This window comes from Cryptotermes secundus, unplaced genomic scaffold (genome assembly GCF_002891405.2).
Source record: "Cryptotermes secundus unplaced genomic scaffold, Csec_1.0 scaffold1475, whole genome shotgun sequence".
NCBI lineage: Eukaryota > Metazoa > Arthropoda > Insecta > Blattodea > Kalotermitidae > Cryptotermes > Cryptotermes secundus.
In genome coordinates this window covers 880066-904940 of record NW_019731600.1, presented here as the reverse complement: position 1 = coordinate 904940, position 24875 = coordinate 880066, and the positions used below count along the sequence as shown (strand labels likewise).

Genomic DNA, 24875 nt, shown 5'->3' with positions numbered 1-24875 from the left:
CTCAAATTGCAAGCAGTCTACTCTTGGAAGCAAAAAGAAGTTGCTTGATGCAAGGTGTGGACTGTGGTGGTGGTGGTGGTGGTGTGGTTTAAGTGTCATGAGAGAAAAGTTTTCTCCAGAATGAGATGGTAGGTGCATGTCTCATAACCTATGATAATGTCAGAAGTTAGATAAGCGCCATTATCAAATCATATGAGTACTTCACAGCAACATGCTATTCTATTTTTGGGCTTCTGTTGAGGTGTGAGGCACCCACTGGGTCAAAAATATTCTCATTTTTTAATACTTTTTTAGAGTTTGCATCCTGTTGCATAAGTACAATTAATAATACACATTTCACTGTCAACACAACTACCTTTTTAGTGATTTGTGTTACACTACATGTTTCAACCCTTAAAGTTTCATCTTCAAGGTCTAGTGAAACCCAAATCAATAAAAAGTTGTTCCACTGACAGCGAAATTTGTATTAATAGCTGTTCTCATATAGAGCTGATATGTGTAACAGTGCAAAAACATCTAAAAGTTTAATATCTGAAGCAGCCTTAGCATATGTATTATTCATGAAACTATCTTAATTGTTGGTTTTCACATAACCAATGTTTACCTTGGTTACTGCTGTTCACTCATTTTCATCCTTGAGAACAGAGAAACACAGTACTCTTAGACCTATACCATAATATCTGCCAACATTTCAGCCAGTCCCTTGTTCTCTTTAATGTGTATATAAAAAAAGTGTGGAAAATGTGAGCTAGCTTAATAAAGTGGAGTAAAAATGTTACACTGTCACCTAAATTACAAGTTTGGGCAATGGTAACAATGTAAACAGTGTTTTTTTAATGTTGAAAAGATACAAGGGTGCAAATAGAATGAAACTGTTAGTAACAGAATATGTAACAATTTGTAATTATTGGTACCTTCACTGAAAAGTTCTATTGTTGACCTCTTTACCATGGAAATATGCACAGCGAAGCATGTACAAGAATATGGACATATTGCGAGTGAAATACTTAATACTGTTTAGTGATGATGCAATATTATATGCAAACTGGTAGCATATGATGTCACGCACTGATTAAATGTCCGCTGGAATGAAGCCGTATTTATCCTGGTAACGGGACAAGTAATTAATGGGTTCTCAGGATTGATGACACACATAAAAACTTATCTGCTGATTTGTAACACTCTAAAGATTACTGTAACTACAGCACACAAAGTCTTCAATGTCTGCTTGCTAGTCGTTGCTCAGTAAAGAATCTTACCTGGTTAACACTTCACAGCTGAATATTCAATTACTGAACTGCCTTCTGAATTCTATTACGAATGAATGAACTGAATTCACGAATGAACTCTCTTTTATATTAGTATGGGAGGACTGAATAGAAGCTATTGGTCTCCTGTATCCATTGATGCAGAAATGCCTGGTGATTCCAAGATTCCTCGTATCTACATAAACGTTTGCTGATTCTTTTTTTGACAGACAGTGAGCTTTAGCAAGCTGTTGCCTAGCAAAGACTCCTGCTTGTTCGTTGGTATTCCGGCTTTCATGCAATGTTTACCAAAATGTTGCCGAGCAAATTATGGTTGGAACATTTGATACAGACCCTCCTCTACAAATGCTATAACATTATCCAACATTTTTAAATGTGGATAACGTGCCCAAAGATGCTTATGAATTACATGAAATCAACCAACATTTTCAATGTTAATCCTGGGAACCAAGGTTTCCCAACCATTTTCTGATTCAAATTTCCTTCCTGAGTTCTGAAAACCAGTGGTAATCTGTAAAAACTCTTTGGTGCAGTACCCTGAAAATGTGGGCAGGCTGGTTCTTATTTCAACCATTTATAAACCTATAGAATCACTGCATGGAATAGCCCTCTCACAATCTCCATGATCCTGATTGGTTGCAGCTCAGAGTGAAATGTTTCAGTTTACACTTCCTGAACAAGCTGAACAGTAACCTGTTTACAGGGACCAGTCTAATGCCAAGGAATTGTGAAATAATGCATCCAACCTGTTGGCTCAACTGTTGTATCTTTAAACTTTTTAGTATACCTTGTAACATTCATTATCATGTACAATAACAGAACAAAGCTTAACATGAAGAGATCACACATATTTGCCACTTTCTCAATGAAGTAACACTGTAATTCAGTACATTATTAAATGGAAAATGATCAAATGATCAGGAATACTTCTGATGGTTTTCTTTCAGTACTGGAACAAAGCTTATTTCAAGTCTCTGGAACAGAGAAACCTAAGTGTTCTAAACCAGAACAACTTGTGTTGACATTTCAGCCAGTTCCCTTTTTTGTTCTCTTGAATGTAAGAGTTCAAAAATCTGGAACATGTGAGGTAGCATAAGAAAGCGGAGTAAATTGTTGATGCATCACCTTAACTAGCATGCTGAAGAATGGCAACAATATAAATGAAAGCTCTGTTGTCTAACTGAAATTTAATAAATTGCCAATTCTAACACTATTTCCTTATGAAACTACAATAACAGCAGCATTCAATAGAATTATGTCTGGTTTGGTTGGCAGGATGCATAAATTGGTCCTGCTTTAGATTTTGCAATATCTGTGGCTTTCTTTGCAGCATCTTTCAACGTTTCCTTCTTTGCTGGAGTTAACTGACTTGTAGTCTCATCAGAAGTTGTATGAGGCAGAGACGTTGCTGTGAGGGGGAACATTGTCATCAGTACATGGTTAAATCCTCCCACCATCTGTTGACAGTTCTTGCGGAATCGTTCAAGACCAAACGCCTGGATGGCTCGTCCAAAACCAAAAACTTGTGAATCAATCCAGGCTGATCGCTCAGCAACTGTCCAATTAGGGTTTTCTTTGCTTACTTTATAAATAACTTTCTCAACAATACTCTGAAAATAAAAAGTACAATGATAAACCATATGGAGGGTTACTGGCAAAATATGTCTTTCTGTCCAAATTACCCATGAGTACTTCATACTAATAAAAGTAGGTAATATGGTAAAATGGGCAGGCAAGCCATTTATCAGTGGCTTTAAATGGCACTTTATACGTGCAGTGGTATGTGGTACCAGCACAAATCAAACATATTCTTAGAAAACAATCATTCATTGACCAAATGGCATAATGCTTATAACAAATTTTATGAAAACTAAGCAAATGATTCAGTAGTTGAAAAGGCAAAAATGTGCATGTGATTAGGGGCACAATGCTCCCCACACCACCACCAGAACCGTAAATACTTCAGCATTAATACACTTGCAGGAAAATATCACCTACACTGTAGTAAAAGCGTGTATGTGTTATACTGCTATCTATGAAAGTCAGTTTGGAGCAGTACACAGTGCCTAAAGCCATCTCAACAATTCAGCCACTCAAATTAATGTACTGGACAGACAAGTGGATGGATCTGAATTTTTCTGGGCAGGGAGTGACAGATTTCTCAGTAAAAGTGCAAATAACTGAATGTCTCCCCCACAGCTCTGCTCAGTTTGTTTTCAAACATTTTCTATGGATCAAGCACTATACTAATGAAGTGGGTCGAACTCTACTAGCAAAATGACCACTTCACACACAACTGATTTAAGTGTGCCAGAGGACAATATGATATAACAAAGTACAGAGGTAAAGCTATCCCAGTAACAGGCTGTGGGGGCCCATAAGGTTGTGAGATGTTGAGGTTCTCACATTTTCTAGTTGGCTCACACATGGCAGTGAGGTTGTCAGCCTTACACACTAGTGTACTAATTTCTGTTAGAGGCTGAGTCGACTCCATGGCCATAGGATTACATCAATTTAAAAATCCAATAACATTGGGAATCAAACATGCAACCTTCCACGTTGTAGCATAGTGCCTTGTGCAACAACACAACAGAATNCCGAAACGTCGGTTAACACCACATATACACGGTGCAAAATCCCAGAAGACTGCTTTCTTCATAGTCACCGCCGTGAAAGCCTCAAATCTTATAAAAACATATTTAAGAGTAATTACTAAAACTGTAATTTAAATTTATATAGTATTAATGATAAATGTATCTGCAAATTTGGTTTATGCTAACTGCATTCAAAATAAGAAATTAAGTAATAAGGAACAATTACCATTACTCTAACATAACCAATATTCCTTGTATATGTAATTAGAATTTTCTCATTTGGGTCCATAACAGACTCCTCTACAATCTTGACAGTGCGAGAGTTAACGAAGCACTCTCCCCACTTTGGTACTCTGTTAGTCTTAGTGAGCAGACGCTTAGTAAATAGCTTGCTTCCTCGTATTTCCCGACTTACTGTGTCCTCAGACAATACATGATTGCTGAAAAAAAAGAAAAATATCCTCGATTTATTTCAGCACAAAGAGAGAAGCATAACTTTTTAAACACTCAATGATCAGCTACCACTTAACGACACCTAAACAAGCTATAATGCTCTTTACTACAAAGCATTTGTGATCTTGAAAAACACCTCCTCATGGTCCTTCATTTACAGCTTTACATGTGTCATATTTTAAAATGAACGTTTTAAGAAATTTATTTTTCAAAATGTTTCATAAAATACGTACCTATGGGGGTTTGGATAACGCCTCCAGAAGCCTTGGGCAACTTGATCCCAACTAAAATGGAACACGGACGTACTTTCAAAATATTTCATTTTTCTAATTAGTATTTATAACATTAACCACAAAGACACATCTGAAAGAAAAGGATAGTTATTTGTAATGATTACTATAAGGATATACAATATCTACAATGACTACATATTATTTTGGACGACAAATGAAAAATAACTTATGCCATACAGTTACCATAGTCATTTAAACCTTCTTCCTATGAACTACCAGTCCACAGGCTAAAGTCCTTGCACCCCTGTTATGCACATCGAAAGAACCATGACTTCCCAATTCACACATGCAGCCATATTGGCATGTTGACAAGATTGCCATGTGGAATTCGACACCAATGACTAAAATATCCCTAAGCAAGGATACTAACCGAAGAACCCAACAATAAGGAGTATATTGGCATGAGCAGGATAGGGTTCCAGTTCACATGATTCGATTTATTAGCAGCTTGGTTACACACACTCTCTTAATTACGCTTAAACTACAGCGCCATCGCTGATTTACACACACCTCATAATTCACTGTTCCACGCAACAGAGAAAATTCTTGACCCAACCGGGACTCGAACTCCGACACCTCGGTCGTCCAGCCCGTAGCTATTCGCTATACCGACTACGCTATCCCGGCTCCCAATCTAAAAGATTATAATCATAACTAATGATTAAGCACCTTTCATGTGTTTTAGGCACACAACAATAAGTGGATTCCAAAGGCTATCCCCAGGATCTGGAGATTCCCAGATACTTGAAGGATCCCACTATCTGTTGACTGTCCATTACTTAGCGTTACGTAACATTCTGAGATTTTATTTCATTCCTTAAAAACCATTCAAACTGACTTGGGTTTATTGGCTTTAAAATTCAAAGTGTCTTGTACGCTCTAAAGTAGCTTCCCTTAAGGATTCTAATTGTTAATTCCTATAAAGCTAGGCATTATCTTACAAAATTCCTATGTGGTTTCCATCATGCGCATACAAGAGGAAAATATCCTTGATAGGCGCCGTGAATGTCATAAATCTTAGATAAATTGTCACCGAAACAAGAATGAAGTCGTTTCGTCTGAAAATAACCGTAGTATATGGATTGACGACTGTATGAGGTCGTTTTTCAGCCTGTGAACAATAGTGTCAAATAAGTGTACGTAAAGAGAGTCCTGCAAAAATTCCCGTAACCACGGTTGGGAAACCATTCTGACGATTCTCAAAATTTTACCGCTGTTGCCATGTATCGATGCAATATGAACTGTACGGAGACGCTAGGAGGCATGGCGCGAATTTTAGGCCACAAATTCAATGCGAAATGTAATATTGCACGGACAAAACGTGATTCGTACAGTAGTATATGGATACCACTATGTTATGTGTACCAAATGACCTTTTATGTATTGTACGTAGACATTGCTGTCACCATGTTGTTCCATCATGAGATTCGTGCATAGACTGCAATTATTGAAGACCGCTAAATCATTGACTGTATATGCTGAAGAGAACTTATGCACATAGTGAGCAATTCTTCACTTTATCATTTAATCGTTTAGTTAGATCATCAAACAATTACATGAAACACCTCTTGCACGTTGTTATTTTTCCTCTTGCATACATGCACATAGCTGCTGAACTGTATACTGTGCCGCTGAATTTAGTAACCTGTTGTACCATTTTGTGATCCGTGCACATAGCGGCCATATAGTGAAAATGGACGGAGAGAGTTATCTTCACGCGATCCGTGGTCTACATAAATCACGGGACTTGCAAGAATTAACGTCCAACTTGGGCCATTATCCAGCGATCCAGTGATATCGGTATTTCAGAGATCATATGATTAACTACGAAATCGATCAGTCTCTGAATCGATGATGTTCAAATTTGAATTTTGTTCGCTTGATTGTTTGCAAAGCAATTCTGATAGTTTTTTTATTTTGCGTTTGACGTTCACGAACAGTGGAACAATCAGAAACAGAAAAATCACTAGTATAGAGGAGCATTATGTTGGAAGCCAAGCTTTTTTCCTTAAGAACTAAAACTATGGTTAAAATCCTGAGACCCATAGTGCATAAGGTTTGTAGGTATTTCTGTACATTTTCTTACACATCAACACAGTGTGAAGTAGAAATCTTGTATTGTAGATTATTTTTTGTCCTGACGAGGTTTCATTTACTTTAAGTGGCTATATGTACAATTACAATTGATAGCAGAAAATCAATATATAGTTCACGAAAACTATTTATGTTACAAATCTAGAAAAGTCTCCTCAAGTATTTGTAACAGCAGAAGGTGAGCAGTTTGGAAATTTTCCGTAAAATAAAGTAACCCAAAGCAGGAAGCAATTTTCCAACAAAGCTCTGCCACTCTTCTCAAAGCTGCTGATCAGCTCTACAGTACTCAGCCCGCATGTGGACTGGGCATCCAGAGTAGGATAATACAGGGAAGTTATTTGAGACCCTGCAACAAATCTCTCAAATAGTCTGGTGGGCAGGACATCTTTGTGTCAACTTGCATTGCACACATTCAGACTTAAGTTGTTAACAGCCAAATAGACTATATAAGTTAGCATTTCTCTTTTATAATGACTCCATAGATCTTTGAACAGATACCATAAAACAAACTTACATATTTGGTGCTTGTTGGTTGCAAACCCAAGCCCCTGCTACCCTATTAACATTCAGTTATATTGTGTCACAATGGCTGTTATACATTGAAATAAGCATTCATGTACAATACCTATGTGGAAAGTAAGGAGAAGATTCTGGTATAAGTTTCAGGATGTTGCAGTTCCAAGAAGGAAAAAATCAGTGGAAAGCTATTGTGTGTACTTTCTCATATAAAATTGACTTTGACTACTTTACCTGGAAAATGAAATTGATTCTTGCTTTATAGACTACTGTTGGTCACATTAATAAAGACCATCTGAGTGACAAAGTCAGTTTTGAGCAAATTGACTTTTCACATATGTGCTACCAGTGCACGTGTCATTTTCCTATGCAGTTCTGTTTAGGAATAAGGTTTCCATAAATACTGAACTATCAAAATCATATTTAAGAGAATTGCCATTTTGTGTTTTGGGGCCCTATCTTTTGAGCTGGAATCATAATATTCATCCAAACCTGATCTAAGATGGATAAATGCTTGAACACAGAAAATGAATAAAATCTGTTCAACTGTTCAGACAGTAGCGAGTTGCTCACAAGGGCACACAATGCATGTATACATACACAAAGACATTATACCAGAAACTACTTTTTTGTAATCTGGGGGACTGAAAATGCGCAAATACGTCAAAATATAGACAATTTTTTTTCGTGATCGCAATACTTGCTCATAAATACTATGTATATGAGAAAGTTAAAGGAAAGGTAATATCAAAATGAAATGATAATGAACTTAATGTGAACATTTTATGGTGTGCATGCATAGCAGCTGGGACCACTTCTAGCAACTGCACTGATGTGGGTGATTTCTGTTTGTAATTTGTTGGCTTGTAAGCTTGTTGAGTGCGCCGTTGGTCAAAATGCACAGAAGTTCACACAAGTAATGTTCCTCCCACTGGACTGGCTATAAAATTTGGCTGTCAAATAACTTCCCAGTGTAATTCTCTTTGTGTTACTTCCTGATAAAAATTGTCTGTTTTTGATTCCCATTAGAAACCATGTGTACATGCTTCCAACAGAATGTATTATGAATTTACATATTTAGGTTGCGGAACTGGATTCATACAAAGCTGCAGAAAATATGTATAATGAATCAGAAGCAAGAATTGTGTGTTGTATCATGGGAGAGATACATAAAAGTCTTTCACAGTTGCCTGAGTTTAAAGGATCAGAATACCCCAAAAAATTGAAGATACAACTAAAAGCAGCATTAGATGACTTTAATGCTGTTTATGAACTTATACTGGTAAGATACTAATCATGAAGTTTAGCTGTGTCATAGAGTTTAAAGTGTAAAATTTATGCAGTTCTGAAGGCAGATGCCAACCTGGTTTAATTACATGTAATGTTTAAAAATACTTGTGAAACATAACTGAATTCAGTTTGAAATTTGTAATTTGCATTCTACCTTCTATCTTCTGGGATATAACAACATATAATTAGGTGAAAGTGCACTAACATTTCACAGGAACATATTGCCTCCATTGTTGACTTTCATGAGATAACACAGCATTATATCTTAGTAGACAGAACTCTTCATGGCCACTGCTATGAGAACCTGAGATTTGACATGTTATTTTTTTCTCTTTAATTTGGTCACAGCCACACCTCAAGACATAATATATTTTTTTTACACTTCTTTGTGACTTGCAAGTGTGTGGTTTTAGGTGTTTAAGAACTTCACAATATCTTGCATATAATTTGTCATATAATAGTGTTCTTAATGCTCCAGTCTTTAAAATAGCATTACCAAGCAAAATCTGTTTTGAGGTGAAGTAAAAATTATTGTAAGTTTTAGTTGTATTCTGTATTTCTTTTCATGCCAGTCTCAGGTGGAAAACAGGACTGCTATTACAGCAACACAAATACAGGTGGTGGGCAGGAATCTTATCGAGTCTTTGTATGAAGTTTTGCTTTTTGAAGATTCCTTGTTAAAGGAGAAGATTCAGGAATCCTTGTCAAATTGTCATAGTGCTCTTTGTGACTTACAGAGAGCCAAGGGCAACCACATCATAATTAAATTTAAGGTAGGTATGATAAGGCAAAGTTATCCCTGAGCTTAATTAATTAAGCACCACATCATGAAGATGTATGGAGGAGTGGTGGTATAGCTCCACCATTCTTGACCTTAGCATTAGATGGAGGTGAATGCTCATTTTCCTGCCCCTGTCACTTTATCTCCAGGAAAACAGCCCCAGATGCACATTGTACAGGAGGCTAGGTGGGCCCCAGTGTTGTACATAAAAGTAAGTTGTTTTGTGGAGCATACTATTTTAGATGGGCTTAGCCTCTGAAATGTAGCAGCAATGCCACAGCTGCAGAGGAATGTGATTATGTGTAGTGAAATTAACAGAATGAGTATGGATGTTATGGAAGCTGTTGTATAATTCAAGGTGTTATCCTGAAATGACTGAGGAGAACTTTGAAACTGCTGTTAAATCAAGGAATTCTCAATGTCCCAGTGTCAGCAGACTAAGCTGTCTATATAACATTGATTACAAAGTTCCTCTTTCATTTTATCTTGAAGCATGGGTGAGAACCTTATAACCACTCTGAACTTCCAGTGAATATGTTCTTATTTGTGTAGTGCCTCCAGATATGGTCCGTGTCAACCTTTCTGACCCCTACCCATTTCTGTGGTGATGGCACCCACAGCGTGGATTTTGCTGGAAGAGTTTACTGTAGCTCCAAACTACTCTTCACATTCCCACATCTTTTGTCATTTATTGAGGTGAAGTGAGTAGAAAAATCCATACACAGATCTGACTGAGGACTGAACTCAAAAACCTCTATATGAAAGTGTATTATTTTACTTCAAGATTACTGGGTCTCCTACTGTGGTGAATGTTGATGAGAACATGTGATCATTAGATTATTTAATGATCCTTTGTTTAACTATATAAGTTATGTGATATTAAATAGTGGAGTGTGTGTGTGGGTAATAAATTGGAAGGTATATGTAAGCGGTCATGGCCTATTTTAATGTATAATTCCAGAATTCACGTGGAGGGACAGGAAAACCACTAGAAACCTTAGAGTAGCCAGTCTTCAGATCAGGATTCTAACCCAGAACCTCCCACATATGACAGAGTACTAAACAGTCAACCATGATATCTGGTGTTATGTTCATACAAATGGGTAGTGGTCATAATCCTCAGTCTGTTGAAATGAAATATTTGAAATTCTTGCAGAAAGTCTGGTCCTTATTAAAGTCTTTCTGTTCCGTGCAGAGTAAATAAGACATTTTTGCTGCTGCTATTAGAGAACTGATGTAGTGAGGTTTGAGAAACTTGCCTCATAGAAATTCTGTATACCTAGTCATACAAATATCTCAGGTTTGTATGCATATTCAGAAGAACTTTAGTGTGTTAGATTAAAGCATTCTGGTCATCATACATTCCTGATTGTGTAGTAGAAAGTTCCAAAGGTCATGCTTAAGCTTCACTGAGAAAATTACCACCTACTCTAAAATGATATTTTAGCAATTTTTCAGACTTTTGTTGAAGAAATACTGCACTGTAGGGAGCCACTGAATGCCTTTGTCATTAATCTAGTTGATCAGAAACAAAGGAATTTAATACTGTTGTGTGGAAGCCAGATTCAAAAATGCATTCCTCTAATGTTAAAAATGTATGAGACAGAGGGATGGACTGACACAGTCACTTTCAAGGTAAGGCTCTTAATGTGATATTCTACTCTTTCAATATTATGGTTCCCTGGGATGCGATGTTGTGTACTTTGCTACGTGCCAAATTTCCAAGAAAGACTTTTGTACCCTGAAGACTGAGGCAGCAGATTCCTCTGAAATACTGGTAACTCTCTTTCAAAGTGCATGTGATCACATCCCTGAAGACCATAATCTTCATAATTACCACTATGAGAATCTTGAATCTCACAAAATTCTACCTGTTTGCTTTGAAATTTGTGAAAAGAGTGATGATGAGACATTTTGATTTTCCTAAAACCCAATAAATTAAAAAAATGCCATGCAGTTATTGAACTTTTGAATATTAAGATAAAATGGTTACTGTTATGGGGATGAGATTTTTAGATAGGGAACATTAATATTTCCTGCTACTTTCAGTATGGTTCTAACCTGTGCTGACAGTGTAGTTGCAGTCCAAGATGTCAGATATTTTGGCTACAGAAAGTTTATGTAGATGATACTGGCACTTATATACTTTCCTAATAAGAAGTTTGATTATGGCACTGTCATGTTTGTGTATCTGTCCTCTGTAATAAGTTTTGTAGAAATTGACAGATTTTCATGGAACTTGGTATGAACATTGTGGTGCCTGAGTCTGTCCAGCATTTGTATTTTCTAATTTCTTGCCATCTGTAACACCAGCATGATGGAAAAACGAATTTCCAAGATGGGAGCAATGGTAATTCCACTTTGGGGGCAATAGATCCTCAAAAATGTGCCACTTTTGTTAATGTGAAATTTTCATAGAATATGCAACAGCATGGTGGTGTTGCAAAATCTGCATTTAGCTTTCAGTTATGACGTGAAAGAAAGGACATATTTTGAGTTAGAAGCTTTAATTGTTTGGTTTGCATACAATTGCAAATAACTGGGTGCAGCTGAATCATTTTCAGTAACATCATCAACTATAGTTTATGCTGACCGTCTTACAGTGTATACACTTTTTCACCCTACTCTTCACTTCCACACTACATGTTTCAGCACTAATGTGCCATTATGGCATGCAGTACAATAGTTTAACATGCATAAAGACACCTGAAGATGGCACATTAGTGCTGAAACATGTAGTGTTGTGGAAGTGAAGAGTAGGGTCAAAAAGTGTATGCACTGTAAGACGGTCAGCATAAATCATGGACATGAATCAGTGTAACAGGACGCTAAAATATAACATCATCAACTAGTCACAATAACTGTAAAGCAACTCGTTGTTAAGGATACTGTTATTTTTCTTTGTGCTGGTTTAAAATAACAGTGAAAAAAATATGAGAAAACTGATTGAATAAATGTTAACCGAAACTTTAGATAGACTTCGAAACAAATGGAGTTGACATATTGATAGACTAAAAAGAGAGACATCCGATAAATGAAAACCAGTTGAAGAAAAAAACCTTAGATCACATGTGGATGCTACTGGGCACCTGAGGCAGCACATGGTGAAAAAATAGCTGAACTAATTGTCTTGTCAACTGTTTCCAAACTTATTGCCAGAACCCAATATGGTGTCCACAGGAAACCAGCAAGTAATGAAATGGGTAACACTGAACTGTACAACCCCACCACATGTCAGATTTTAATTTTGTTTCTCCTCAGTGTCTACCTTACAAAAGCCAGATTTCTTGACTCTCTGGATGTAGAATCATTTTATTGTAGCTGAAGATGAGGTTACAAAGTGCATATAAGATCTGTATATAGGCAAGACTTTTGAATCAATTTTGGTACTTAGGATTGACTTTATTAATGTCATCTCTAGAAATTTCTTACTTTTCCAGGAGTCAGGATCCTACTTGTTCTCACGAATGCAGTGGTGTATCTCCGAGCTACTGAATGTGATTGATACTTCAATGTCAAAAGAAGCTGACAAGAGGGAAGAAAGTGGTGGCCAGTTTGTGCAGAAGATGGACCTGGTTTTGGAAATACTGGCATCTATAAAAGTTGAGGAAGAATTTACTGACATTATACCACAAGTAAAACATATTTTAGATGAACTTCTTTGTCATGCAATGGCTATAGCTCAAGTGTCAACTGCAAATGATTCTGCAGACATTACTGCGAGCTGTCAGAAAGTAAGAATTTTATAAGTATAAAACATAATAAAATAGTATCTGTTTCTAAAAGATATGTCATACCTTGAGTAGGCAACCTTACGGAAGAAAAGTTCCATGTGTTCAATGAGATCTCCAGTATGGCTGTTTTTTTTTCCTGTGTGTGTTGGTAATAAAATCCAATAACTTATAATTGCCGATGTTAGGTCACACCATAGCTCAAGTGATTAGTTGCTGGCTTCCCACCGCGGCGGCCCGGGTTCGAATCCGGGTCTGGTCAAGTGGGATTTGTGGTGAACAAAGTGGTGCTGGGGCATTCTCTGAGTACTTCGGTTTCCCTGCCAATCTTTATTCCACCAAATTATCCATCATACCACGCAGGGCAGGCTACAATAGGCCAGTCGGTGTTCAAAGTGCCGAGTGAACCCAGTTGGATTTTACCCCCCACTAAGAGAATTAAAAAAAAAATTATAATTGCCAATCACACTGGCGGTTTGAGGCATGAACTGTCTTTGCTCACTTGGACACTGGGATGGTGCGTTCGAATCCCACTCAAGGCGTGTATGTTTGTATGTGCATTTATTCTGTGTTGTCCTGTGTGTAGGTAGTGGCCTTGCAATGGACTGATAATTCGTCCAAGGGGTCCTACCATCTATGTAAAAAGGATTACAGAACTGAAGAAGAGGCCAGGGCCCAACAAAGGGCTGTAGAGCCATTGATGAATGAATGAATGCATGAATGAATGAATGAACTTTTTAATTATGAAGCAAAAATCTGTGTCGCTGTGTGATGATACACATCTTAATGTGTTCTGGATATAGACATCACCATGGTGATCTGTTAACAGCTTGTCATTTTTTACCATGGCATATACAATAAACTTCTGTCCAGCAAAATTAAGAACATCCATAGCTTTATAGGCATTGTTATTAACTCTTGAGTCTGGCCTTGGTAACCTTACCATAGCTGACACTAGCTAAGTGGCTAACAATAAATCTGGAGAAGTGTTGTTAGACAGTACTGGTGGTGACAACAAATGTCCAACCTGAACAAATCAGAAAATTTAAGAGAATGTCTAAGGGCGTTTCTAAGAAGATTACTCATTTACTGTTGGATTAGAAGGCAGAAAGTGGATCACATACAAAGACTTCTTTACAGGTTTGCCTTGGTTTGGGAATAATTTTTAAATTGCTAAAACATGCTTTGGTAAAATATAGTAGTATGTAGAGAGAATGAGGGAAGAATATGAAGCTTAGGGTCATTATCATCTGTTAGGTGCATATCTGCCATGTCAGACCATATCAAGTTCCTTTCCATAGCACAGCTAGGGAGTGCAAGGCTGGGGAAAACTGACATGGATAGGAAAATTGTGAGAAAGACTGTTAAAATAATAATATTTTTTATAGATGTCCTTCAGGCCTGTCAGTAAGGTGGCTAATCATTAAAATGCTTCAAGACTGTTACTGTTAATATACAATAAATTTGATTCATTAGACCTATGAAAAAGTAAATTTTTTAGTTTTTTCAGGATGGGTCAAAAATATATTCCAAGCTTTAAATAAAATGTGATTTCACCTCAAATCACCTAGTTTCCCCTAATTGCTTATGTTGTTATTCAAGACAGCTGATAGCTTCCCATGAGAATCACAGATATACTGGTAGTTACTAGGATCCAAGATTAATATAGTTTTGTGTGGGTTTCACAGGCAAGATTTTTGTAAGTATAACAATACTGTGTGACAATATGATGCATAGTTTTTCTGTATGGGTACATTAATCTGATTACAGATATTCTCAGAACCTCTTTTTCCATTTTTTTGTGATGAGGATATCTGCCAGTCAGTTACAGTGTCCTGAAAATGAGAATTAATAACTCATCAAAAATGTTGGACTTTATTCATATTCAGTATTCAAGAGTTTGTCTGTCACAAATCAGTGCCCAGTGATTATGAGCATTACAGTTCCAGAAACAGGAGCCCTTCAGATGAATCCCCCCCTCCAAAAAATGGTGATTTACTCAAAAACACTACCTAATGATTCCAATTAAATCTGAATGATTTATGGAGAGCATCTCCCTAAATAGAATTACATAGATGGTATCTTCAGTAAAATAACAGTAGGTGCACTAGGGACCCAGACACAGAATGTCAGTTTGTTGAAACTGACGTCACTGGTTAGATTGAAGTAATTGTTCAGTATTCAGCAACAAACAGTGATCTGCAGAGCAACATTTGATTTCATTGCCACAGTAACATAATCAAGATCAGTCATAAATGAGAAAGTATGTGTATTGTCTTTGCATACATTTTTTAATTCTGTTACTGCAAATTCCCTAGATATAATGCCGTATTTCTATGACGTAATCTGCATCACTTATATGTTGAACTATAGAATGTAGAATGAATCACTCATCACTCATGGAGCTGAGCCTTTCTTGAGAAGCTGCCAATTGTGCAGCTACTCAAGAACTTCCTAGCATTTTATGGAACCTGAAGGTTCATAACCATGATCACAAGAGTCATCCACTGGTCCCTATCCTAAGCCAGATCCTTTTTTATACTGTTCATTTACCTGCATTTTGGTCTTCCTAGTGGTCACTTTCTTCCTCTTTTTCTTACTATTCGTTGCAAGCTCATGAATTTTGTCTTTCAGATATTCCCTCTTTTTATTCCTGAAATGTCCTCTGGTCTCACATCTTATATTGTTTAGATTATCCCCATTAAATTTGTTTGAATCCTGTAGCCATTGCAATTTGGCTTGTGTCTTTGGTCTAATAATTCTGAGCATCCTTCATTTAACCATGGCTTATAGCCATGTAGAATGAATAATAATAATAATAATAATTTTCAGGTGTTACATGTTTTTGAGGATATGAAGAAAAAATCAGCTTCAGACACAGTAAACCTCTCAGTCCGTCAGTTATGTTGCTACTCTCTTGCTGAGGTCTTGGAATCCCTAGAGCAACAGATTAACCGCACGTTGCTTAGATTAGTACTAGAGGTAAGTTTGTTCCTTGTTCTGTTTCAGTCACTTTCTCTTTGGTTGAGTGGTAGCAAAGACATTGTCACTGTAATATTGTACATACATTTGTCTTAACCATTGACTGAATAAGATGATTGTCAGACATTAGTCAGTAATGAAACAGCTACTTTGGTTGGATCAATTTATAATCACTGCCACTGACTTGCAAGATTATGGTCCAAGTTTATTTTGTATTTATGCAGCACATTTGGAAACACACCCACATTACTTTACTTATGGCGTGGTACATCACACCATCTGCTACAGCAAGTATGAGTTGAACATGAGAATCTCTCAGACTGTGGTTGTGTGTATTTGCCAACTTGTACTGGGACTTAATACATGCTTGCTGCTTGTATAGCAGACTATAATTCCACCTTGACATATATCTGCAACCTTCTACTTGTCTGACATAAGAGGCAGAACATCTGTCCTCATCCACATTCATACTTTGTGGAACTTTTTCCATTTGTGTGGTCTACACAGCTGTGTACAGTGATAAGTTGTTTATTCAAGATTTGACTGGTAGTGTCTTTGTCTATCAAGACGGGATTCCTTCCTACTGTTTTCATAACGTAGTAGTGTTTATATGGTGAAACTCTATGCCATATGTCAAAGCTGTTCTCTCCACTTGGTGGCAGCCTCAGCAGTGTTACCTGTACATGAACTCTTTAAGTGCCTTGCATAGTTTCAGTAGTTCCAACCTTGTAAGGCAGTGAAATCAGTTGTCTTTTGCTGGATACCTGGCCACGTGGTTCTGCCTGCATCAAGGCTTCACTGATGTAATTACCAAGGTAGTGGCTTTGCATGGAGATTTAATATTTGAATGACCTATAGGTATTGATATTTTTTCTTATTTTCTTCATGCCATTCTGTCTGCCTTGCAATGTAAGTGGACTCATACAGAGCAACGAAGTATGAGCAGTGAAACTATCCTTGTAGGTGTTGCAGTCCTCCATCTCCAACAGGAGGAAGGAGATCACGATCACATGGCTTTGACTTGGGCATGCTTGCATAACCCGAAGATATCTGTTGAGTGGAGAGCTGGCAACTCTTTGTAAACACTCTGGGGAACTCCTTACTGTTCTGTATATCCACTTTATGATGAAGAGTCCCATGTCTTCCAGCTCTTTGGCATGTTGCTTGACAGCCTTGCAAATGATCGCTATAATATGTCTTAATGTTTTGGCATTATATGTATTCTGTGTGTTTGTCTGTGAATTTTACTGCAGGTGGTGGTATGAATTTTGGAATTGAATTTTATACAAATTGAAACAACCATAGCTACTGGTACACCTGTAAAACCACTCACATGCATGCACGCGCACACACTCGCTCACTCACACTAACTCTGCATGTGTTATGCAGTATATACTATATGAATTCTGAGATATGTCACACTTGCCAAATGCCTATTTTTCCACAAATGGAACTGCAGTTTTTTTTTTGTTCTTGTTATATATTATCCATTCATAAATATAATGCAGCCACATATTTTTTACTATAAATAAATCTGAAGAGGAAAATAACCTCGTATAATTGGTTGTGTACAGTATTTTGGATTTCCAAACTAGATGGGACAGTTCTCAGTTTTGTCTGTTGTTCTTCAATGCATGATTATTTACTGTGTGTATTGTCAGGTGTTCAGTGAACCATATAGTCCATTAAAGAAGCTGGTGAAAGCATCTTGTAACATTCCTGCTGCTGGATGCCATGCTGAGGATCTGGAAGTCTTGGTATCTGCGTTGGATTTACATGTGGATCGAATCATGCAAATTGGAATGTTTGCTATGGCTTGTTCAGGGGATGAAAAACGTATGTTTTCAGTACCTCTATGCTGTGAGAATGTATTACATGTATTTCGATGATCTAGAGCTGTACCATCCCATTGTTTCTTTCTGTTAATGATATAATTTATTGCCATTTAAAAAACTTATTATGTGCTTATATATTATTGTCTTAGATTCATGGGGCCATTTTATAACTTATCCAACTACAATGTATAGTAATTCAGCAGCTATGTAAATAGGTATATATGAAAATAACCTGAGTTGGCTTTTCATCAAAACATTATGTGACTGAAATTCCTGAACCTTTAATATAAGCTTTGCAGATGGTACTGTAACGTGTATAGCTATGCAACGGCGTGCTAAACATTTCGCTTAAGCGCGTGACAACAATACATGTAAATCAGTTGCTAGGCAATGCCCGCAACACACACACGGCCAACAATACTGGAGCAATGTTTTTTTTGTCTCCATGCAACTTGCGCATGCTCGGTGACAGCACACAACAACACATGTGACTTATGTTTTCTGTGTGGTCTGCACCACGCAACAGTAGAACTGTGTTTTCTATGTTGTCTGTACCGTGGCTATATGACGAGAGTCCACTTGCAGCTGAGATGAGTTTTAGTTGAGTTCCAAGGTTCCAGGGTGATTGAACAAGAAATGGTAAGAAGACTTCACAGTGATTTGGAGTGCTAGTTTCTGTGTTGAGATCCGTTGTCAGAAGACGACTAGTGGAGACGGAGAATCCTAATGCATATGTGTGTATGTAATGGTGAGCTGTAAATTGTGGACATCAATGGTAATGCTGTATTAATTGTAATTAAGAGAGATGGTAACCAAAGTGCTAATAAATCCAAACATTGTATTGGATTCATCAGCAGTGGTTACAATCATAAATATGTGACAACTGGTGTATGAAGTAAATGGATCGGTGCATTTGAAATACTTGATTTGAGATTGCACTGTGTAGTTATATCACCACATCATGGAACAAAAGAGGTGATAAATAAGGGAAATGCTTGCCATAAGGGAGGCTGTCATAAACAGAGGAGAAATAGAAGAGGCAGATGCCTACTATGCAAAGTTGGAACCATTGTGGGCCCGCCTGCTAGAGGAAAGAGACGCCAAGTACAGGAAACTGTTTGCCAACTTAGAGGCAGACACTGAGTGAGAAAAAAGGAAGGCACAAATGGAAGCCCTTAATGAAATGATGGAGAGAAGGGAGGCTGAAAGAAAGGCCTATGACGAGTAGGTGATTTCCAAGAGGAAAGCCGACTGAGAAGGCGAGTGGCAAGGCTGGAAGCCATTCACGGCAAGACAGATGCCAACCAGATGAGATTGGAACCTGAAATGGAACATAAAGAGAAGATGGATGCCTGGATAGTGGATATGAAGGATGATCAAAAGGGGATGATGGACTCCCAAGAAGCGATGGAGAAGATGGAGTCAAATCCTGGAGAAAAGGAAGCTGTAGTGGAGCAGCATGAGATTCCTAAAGAAGAGGCTGCAGTTCGCTCCCTGAGGGCATGCTGGAAAGAGACAATGACCTGTCTGGAATGCGAGGAGTTAACCTCAATGGACATGGAATCTGAAGCTGGCATTGGAAGGTTTCCAACAAAAATGCTGCAATGGAAAATGACAAAGTGCTGCGTAAGTGGCACAGGGACTGGCATCTAGTTGCAGGGCGCTGCAGGAAGCCAGAGAAACTGACCCAAGGAGATTGTGAATCCTGGAGGAATTGGCTATCGCCTACAGGAATGTGTCCCACCATGCAAGAGGGACATCATCAGTAATAACTGGACCAGGGACAAGGTTGAGCAAGGAACCTGGAGAGTGTGGATGCTCAGGAAGAGATTAGGCGGCAGGCAGCCGCTCTCTCTGAGGAAGCCAATGGAACAGACATGGGGAAGTTGTGTATCCCTGAAGCAATTGGTAGCTGCTGGAATGACGATGACGCACCGTACAGAAGTGGCACAGCACAAGGAACATGGACTTCAGAGACAAGGCAAAGATGATACTGAACCAAGAATTCTGAAGGGACAAACGTTCAAGAAGAAATGCTGGAAGTGTCTGGAATGCAAAATTGGAATAAAGAACCCAGGCACAACGTGACAGCTGCATCTTGAGTTCGAGTGGACAGCAGAGGAGTTCGACAGGAAGGCTTTCGGATTGGAGTTCGTGAAGTGAGCAACTGGGATATCCAGTGGGTTGCTAAAATGAGGAATTGGACCTTGTAGAGGGGTCAGCCCCCTCCAGAGTGGAAAATTGAGGACTGAACATTGTGGGGGGGGTCTGTCCCCTCCAAACACGAAGAAAAACCTACTAGCAATGTTACGGTAAGAAGAGCCAGATATGTGAGAGACCGGCCACCACAGGAGTTATGGCCCACCATTGGAAAGAGTAGAATGAAGAAAACCTTTGGATGCTGGTGAGAACCTGGACTAACTGGAACCTTATAAGGGAACCTCTTGGGACAAGCTGGCCATAAGGAAGGAGCAGTGGTAGTGGCTGGAGAGAAGCCACCACAGGAGGAAAAGAAAAGAGAGCAACAGTAAGGAAGGCAAGACACCACGAGCAGGAACCCTCAGAAAAGAAACAATGTTGACACAGTGCTAAGCTATTTGGGATGAACAGCCTTAAGAGGGGAGTAATGTAATATGTAGAGCTAGGCAGTGGCACAATAAACGTCTCGCTTAAGCATGTGACAACAATACATGTAAATCAATTGCTAGGCAACGCCCGCAACACGCATGGCCAAAAATACTGGAACAGTATTTTCTTTGTGTCCGTCCTGCTTGCATGTGTTCAGTGATATCTCACAACAATACACATGCCTTGTATTTTCTGCATGGTGTTGAGTTCCGTTCCCAGGAGATGACTAGTGCAGGCAGAGAATCCTAGTGCGTGTGTCACAGTGAACTATAAATTGTGGAAATCAGTGATAGTGCTCTCCATATTTTGTAGATAGTTGGCTCACAGATGGTGGTGAGGTTATCAGCCTGACGTGCCAGTCGCCCTTTACCCCCAAGAAGATTCCTTGTACTCATTTCTATTAGAGAGTGGGTTGACCCTAGGGCCATAGTGGAGCTGGAAGGATCAGGTCAATTGAACAATCCAATGACATCATCGGGAATCGTACCCACAACCTTCCAGCTTATAGCATAATGCCTCAACTGACTATGCTACTGCGTGCCCCCTGATTTACTTTCCTTAATTTGTGTATTAGCTCCAAAAGGCTATATACTGCTATACACATACTAACATCCATGTCTTCTCAGTATCAAAATTGCATCTTAACTCTAGATTTGATTCATCTGTCTCCAGATTAATTCTTGTGGAAGAAGGTTTTGTTGTTTCAGTCATGAACCTTGGCTGACAAAGAAACACTGAGTTTTTTACAAGTTTGATCTGTGATAAATAAATAAATAAATAAAACACATATGACATTTCATATGTTAAATAGTATCTTTTGCTGCAAAATAATCAGTAAAAGCAAAATGGACTAATTTTTCTGAAATTTTATGATATTCTGTAACCTTGCAAAAGCACATCATCTGGAATCTATAGCAGTGAAGGTATTTTACTGCTAAAAAATGAGACTGGATAGTGTTAACTAACATTGAAGCTAGGAAAAGATCACAATGGACTTCTTTTCAGGAATTTTAGGGATCCGTAGCTGCCTCGCAAGCTTGGAATCTCTTGAGTCTGAACTAGTGCCATCATTAACAGCTTATTATTTGGATCATGGCCGAACACCTCATAGAAATCACCTTAAGATCTTGTCTGATCACTGGCAGTCAGAAGTCCTTAAGCTGGAGGAGCTCATAGATGGTATTGTGGATCCAGCAGCCTTCTGTCAGGTATGTGACCTTTGCATTATGGAAATAAGAGGAGAGTGAACTCTGGAAATGCACACCAACCTTCAGTTCAGAGTCAGTACATTGTTGTTGTATTTTCTATATATCCTACTTTTTCATTCACCCTGCTGTCTTGAAGAAGCAATGTGCTCCATTTTCTAAGGAAAAAAATGTTATGCCAATGTATTGAATTAAAAAAAAAACAAATATTCATGTTGAGTATAAGTGTAAATGTTAAACAGCATCTTCAAATCTCAATCCAGTCCCCTTTGTTTATTTCTGTTACAGCATTATACTTTCCAGAATCTGACATACTGAAGCTGGAAGACCTCCCCACAATTCAGTTTGTGTCTTGCACAAAACCTCACTATCCACCCCCAACTTACATTGACACCTTGGGTTCCATGTTCTTTTGTAAATGCAGAAGCCTTTATGTGGTGTGTTTCAGTTGAAATTGCACATCCATGCTGCTGCTTCTTGTGTTTTGATACATGAAACCAGTCACACAATCATGAGGCAGAGCACAGAACATTGGAAATACACACAGCAGAAACAACAGAAACACATATTTTGTCATATATTCAGTTTCTGACTGCTTTGAACACAGAATGGCCAACTTATTTGGTTACTAAATAATACAGCCTCTTGTCTGTTAAAATTATTTATTATTACTTTGATTGTGAACACAATATGAATGGCTGCAAAATGGAAAGAGAAAGTGTTATAACAAATATACTTTCATAGGTGGATTCGTGTCACTTTATTTTATTTGGTCACCACAATAAGAAATATGAATACACCATACATTTGTCATTTTTTACAATATGTTTCAGCTCATTGACCCATCTTCAGGTATTTGACTTCTTTACATAAACCTGTATTTGTCTGCTAGTATTCCTACATTTCACACACAATATGATGCTATAATATAATATTTATGTCACTTAAGTTCTCAATGCCTCATTTAGAGCTGAAGATATAGTGAGCACATCAGAATTGGTTCTCATATGAAAGCTATTGAAATCAGACTGCACACATTTGACATTGCTCTTACAAAACCATGACCTTCTACACAGGAACTCTTAGTGGGTTAAGTAAGCATGAAACTCTTTAATATCCTCTGAATTTTGGAATTATTCAGCTCTTGGTGGAACAGACATTTGTTTACATTTATTTGTACAGATGGAGCACAATCACTTGACACCCTAGGGCTCCAGGGGAATAGTTTATATGCTTATGAAATGAATTATTTCATGTACTGAAATATGTATACTTTAGTATTAACAAAACTGAATCTGATGAAACATACGAAACTTGTGACAGTCTGTGAAAAAACAAGTACCTTTCTGGTATGTTCAATGATGTATGTAATTTCTGTCTAACTGAACCCTTGAACAGTGATAATTATTAGTAACAACTGGTAATTATTCATAATTACCAGTAAAATATTATTATTGTTGCAAGATTTATTGCGATTGTGACTGTTTTGGTAATTATTTATAATTTTCTGTTATTATTCATGATTACCAATTATTTAGTTTCACCATAACATATGTACATTGTCCTCTAATGGAAGGAAATTTCTGTAATGAATTTTCAAAACTGTCTGGGACCAGCACTACTCCAGGGTGGCAAGTAGCATATAAGGTGTGTGCACAAAAGCACCTGCATTACAGTTACTCCAATAGCAAGTAAATCTTGAAATGAACTAGAAAGCTGTTGTTTTACCTATGTATTTAGATCTTATGGGTGTAAGATATCTCACAGAAATTTTATACTTGCCTTGGCCGGGGACCTAAAGGGAAAGGGTGAATGATGCCTCAATATCAGCCCACCCCTTCAGCCAGCCAACTGAACAGACTTGAATTATATCGCAGTGAACACTTCCCAGTACATAGAGAAAGAGTGCAATGTCAAGTGTTCTGTGCAGAACAAAATAGAGCAGAGTTTCAGTTTTTGAAGTGCAATACTGGGCTGTGTATTGAGCCTTTTTTCATACTTGTCACACAAAGTCACTTTTCTGAGTGTTTACACTCTTCACTGCAGAAAATGGGTGATACCATTGTAAAATCATTTTTACTACTTTATTTTGTTAATTCTTTTAACTACATATCTTCAGAAAAAAAATATGGTTGGTATTGTAAAATATATGGATGAGACCATGAGAATCACAGAGGAAAGTGTTGTGTTTTGTCTAATTTTGCGATAAACAAAGACCACCTATCTGGAGAGAGCAATAAAACTGTCACACATTCTACAGTTTCACAGTGCATTACAGCTTTTTATAACCTATGCAGTCTCTCAGACTCAATTAATTTTTCTTTTTAATAAAAATGAATCAATCTTGGAAGCTCATAGATAATATTAAACATAGTAAGTGACAGAAATCCCATTCCTTTGAATGTGTACCCTGAATCAGTACTTTGGATTATTATTATTATCATCGTCATCTCTTGTCACAGGTTTATTTCCTGGTATTCCTTTGCTTGGACCAGTGATGCACCTCACCACTCAGGCTTCAAGCTTCGCACTGTAGCACTTTCCGTAGTATGTGTGATGTTCCCAGGATAGCTGTTTTTTGCAGTGAATCTATGGAGTGTTTACCAGGAATTAGTTCCAAATGTTTCCTCAGCCCTCTGGTAACTGTACCCGTGGCTCCAATAATCACTGGTATCACAAAACATTTCACATTCCACATTCGCTGAATTTCGATACTTAAATTTTTGTATTTTAATTTCTTCTCTGCTTCTTTTTGTACTACATTCCTGTCCGATGGTACTGATACGTCTATAAGTATGCACGTTTTCTTTTGTTTGTTTTTAATTATTATGTCTGGCCTGTTTGCCAGAACCTCTCTGTCTGTTTGTATGCCTTGATTCCATAACACCGTTATATCCTCATGTTCACATACTGACTTAGGCACGTGTGAGTACCAGTTGTCTGATACTTCGATTCCAAATTCTTTACATATTGAGTAATGTAAATGCATGCAAACTTTATCATGCCTTACTATATATTCGTTCTTCGCCAGAACGGGACATCCTGATGTTAAATGGTCTATAGTTTCTTCGTATTCTTTACACAGTCGACATTTACTTCCGATCTCTTCTTTCAGTATTTTCTTCTTAAAATAGTTTGTACTGATTGCTTGGTCCTGAGCTGCTACGATTAAGCTTTCTGTTTCCCCTTTAATGCTTCCAAATTT

At 37.8% G+C, this 24875-nt stretch overlaps 2 protein-coding genes across 4 annotated transcripts in view; one reads left to right on the top strand and one right to left on the bottom strand.

Moving 5' to 3' along the window:
- Nucleotides 1-1287: 1287 nt before the first annotated feature.
- Nucleotides 1288-4944, bottom strand: LOC111867276 (protein preli-like). The gene is made up of 4 exons (XM_023856982.2): nt 4792-4944; nt 4549-4678; nt 4089-4302; nt 1288-2878 (listed from the first exon to the last, which is right to left on the bottom strand). Exons 2-4 carry the CDS (start codon nt 4635-4637, stop codon nt 2522-2524), a joined length of 660 nt encoding a protein of 219 aa, XP_023712750.1. The 5' UTR covers nt 4638-4678; nt 4792-4944; the 3' UTR covers nt 1288-2521.
- A 1431-nt stretch (nt 4945-6375) lies between these two features.
- LOC111867295 (serendipity locus protein alpha) overlaps nt 6376-24875 on the top strand; it is a 34436-nt gene continuing 15936 nt past the window's right edge. The window contains exons 1-8 of one of the 3 annotated variants that reach the window (XM_023857018.2): nt 6376-6664; nt 8300-8500; nt 9081-9281; nt 10748-10924; nt 12730-13023; nt 15853-16002; nt 17664-17838; nt 21471-21673. In XM_023857018.2, coding sequence (XP_023712786.1) covers nt 6593-6664; nt 8300-8500; nt 9081-9281; nt 10748-10924; nt 12730-13023; nt 15853-16002; nt 17664-17838; nt 21471-21673 — 1473 coding nt within the window. In that variant the 5' untranslated portion in view covers nt 6376-6592. Of the gene's footprint in view, nt 6665-8299; nt 8501-9080; nt 9282-10736; nt 10925-12729; nt 13024-15852; nt 16003-17663; nt 17839-21470; nt 21674-24875 lie in introns of those variants that run through there. The other 2 variants (XM_023857020.2, XM_033752623.1) reach the window with 2 other exon arrangements.

Bases quoted from the DNA above. Each gene is read 5' to 3' on its own strand.
- LOC111867276 (XM_023856982.2), bottom strand. From the start codon at position 4,637: ATGAAATATTTTGAAAGTACGTCCGTGTTCCATTTTAGTTGGGATCAA. The intron at 4,303-4,548 runs GTACGTATTTTA...CTTTTTTTTCAG, and splicing joins CGTTATCCAAACCCCCATAG to CAATCATGTATTGTCTGAGG. The intron at 2,879-4,088 runs GTAATTGTTCCT...TTTTATTTTCAG, and splicing joins TTGGTTATGTTAGAGTAATG to AGTATTGTTGAGAAAGTTAT.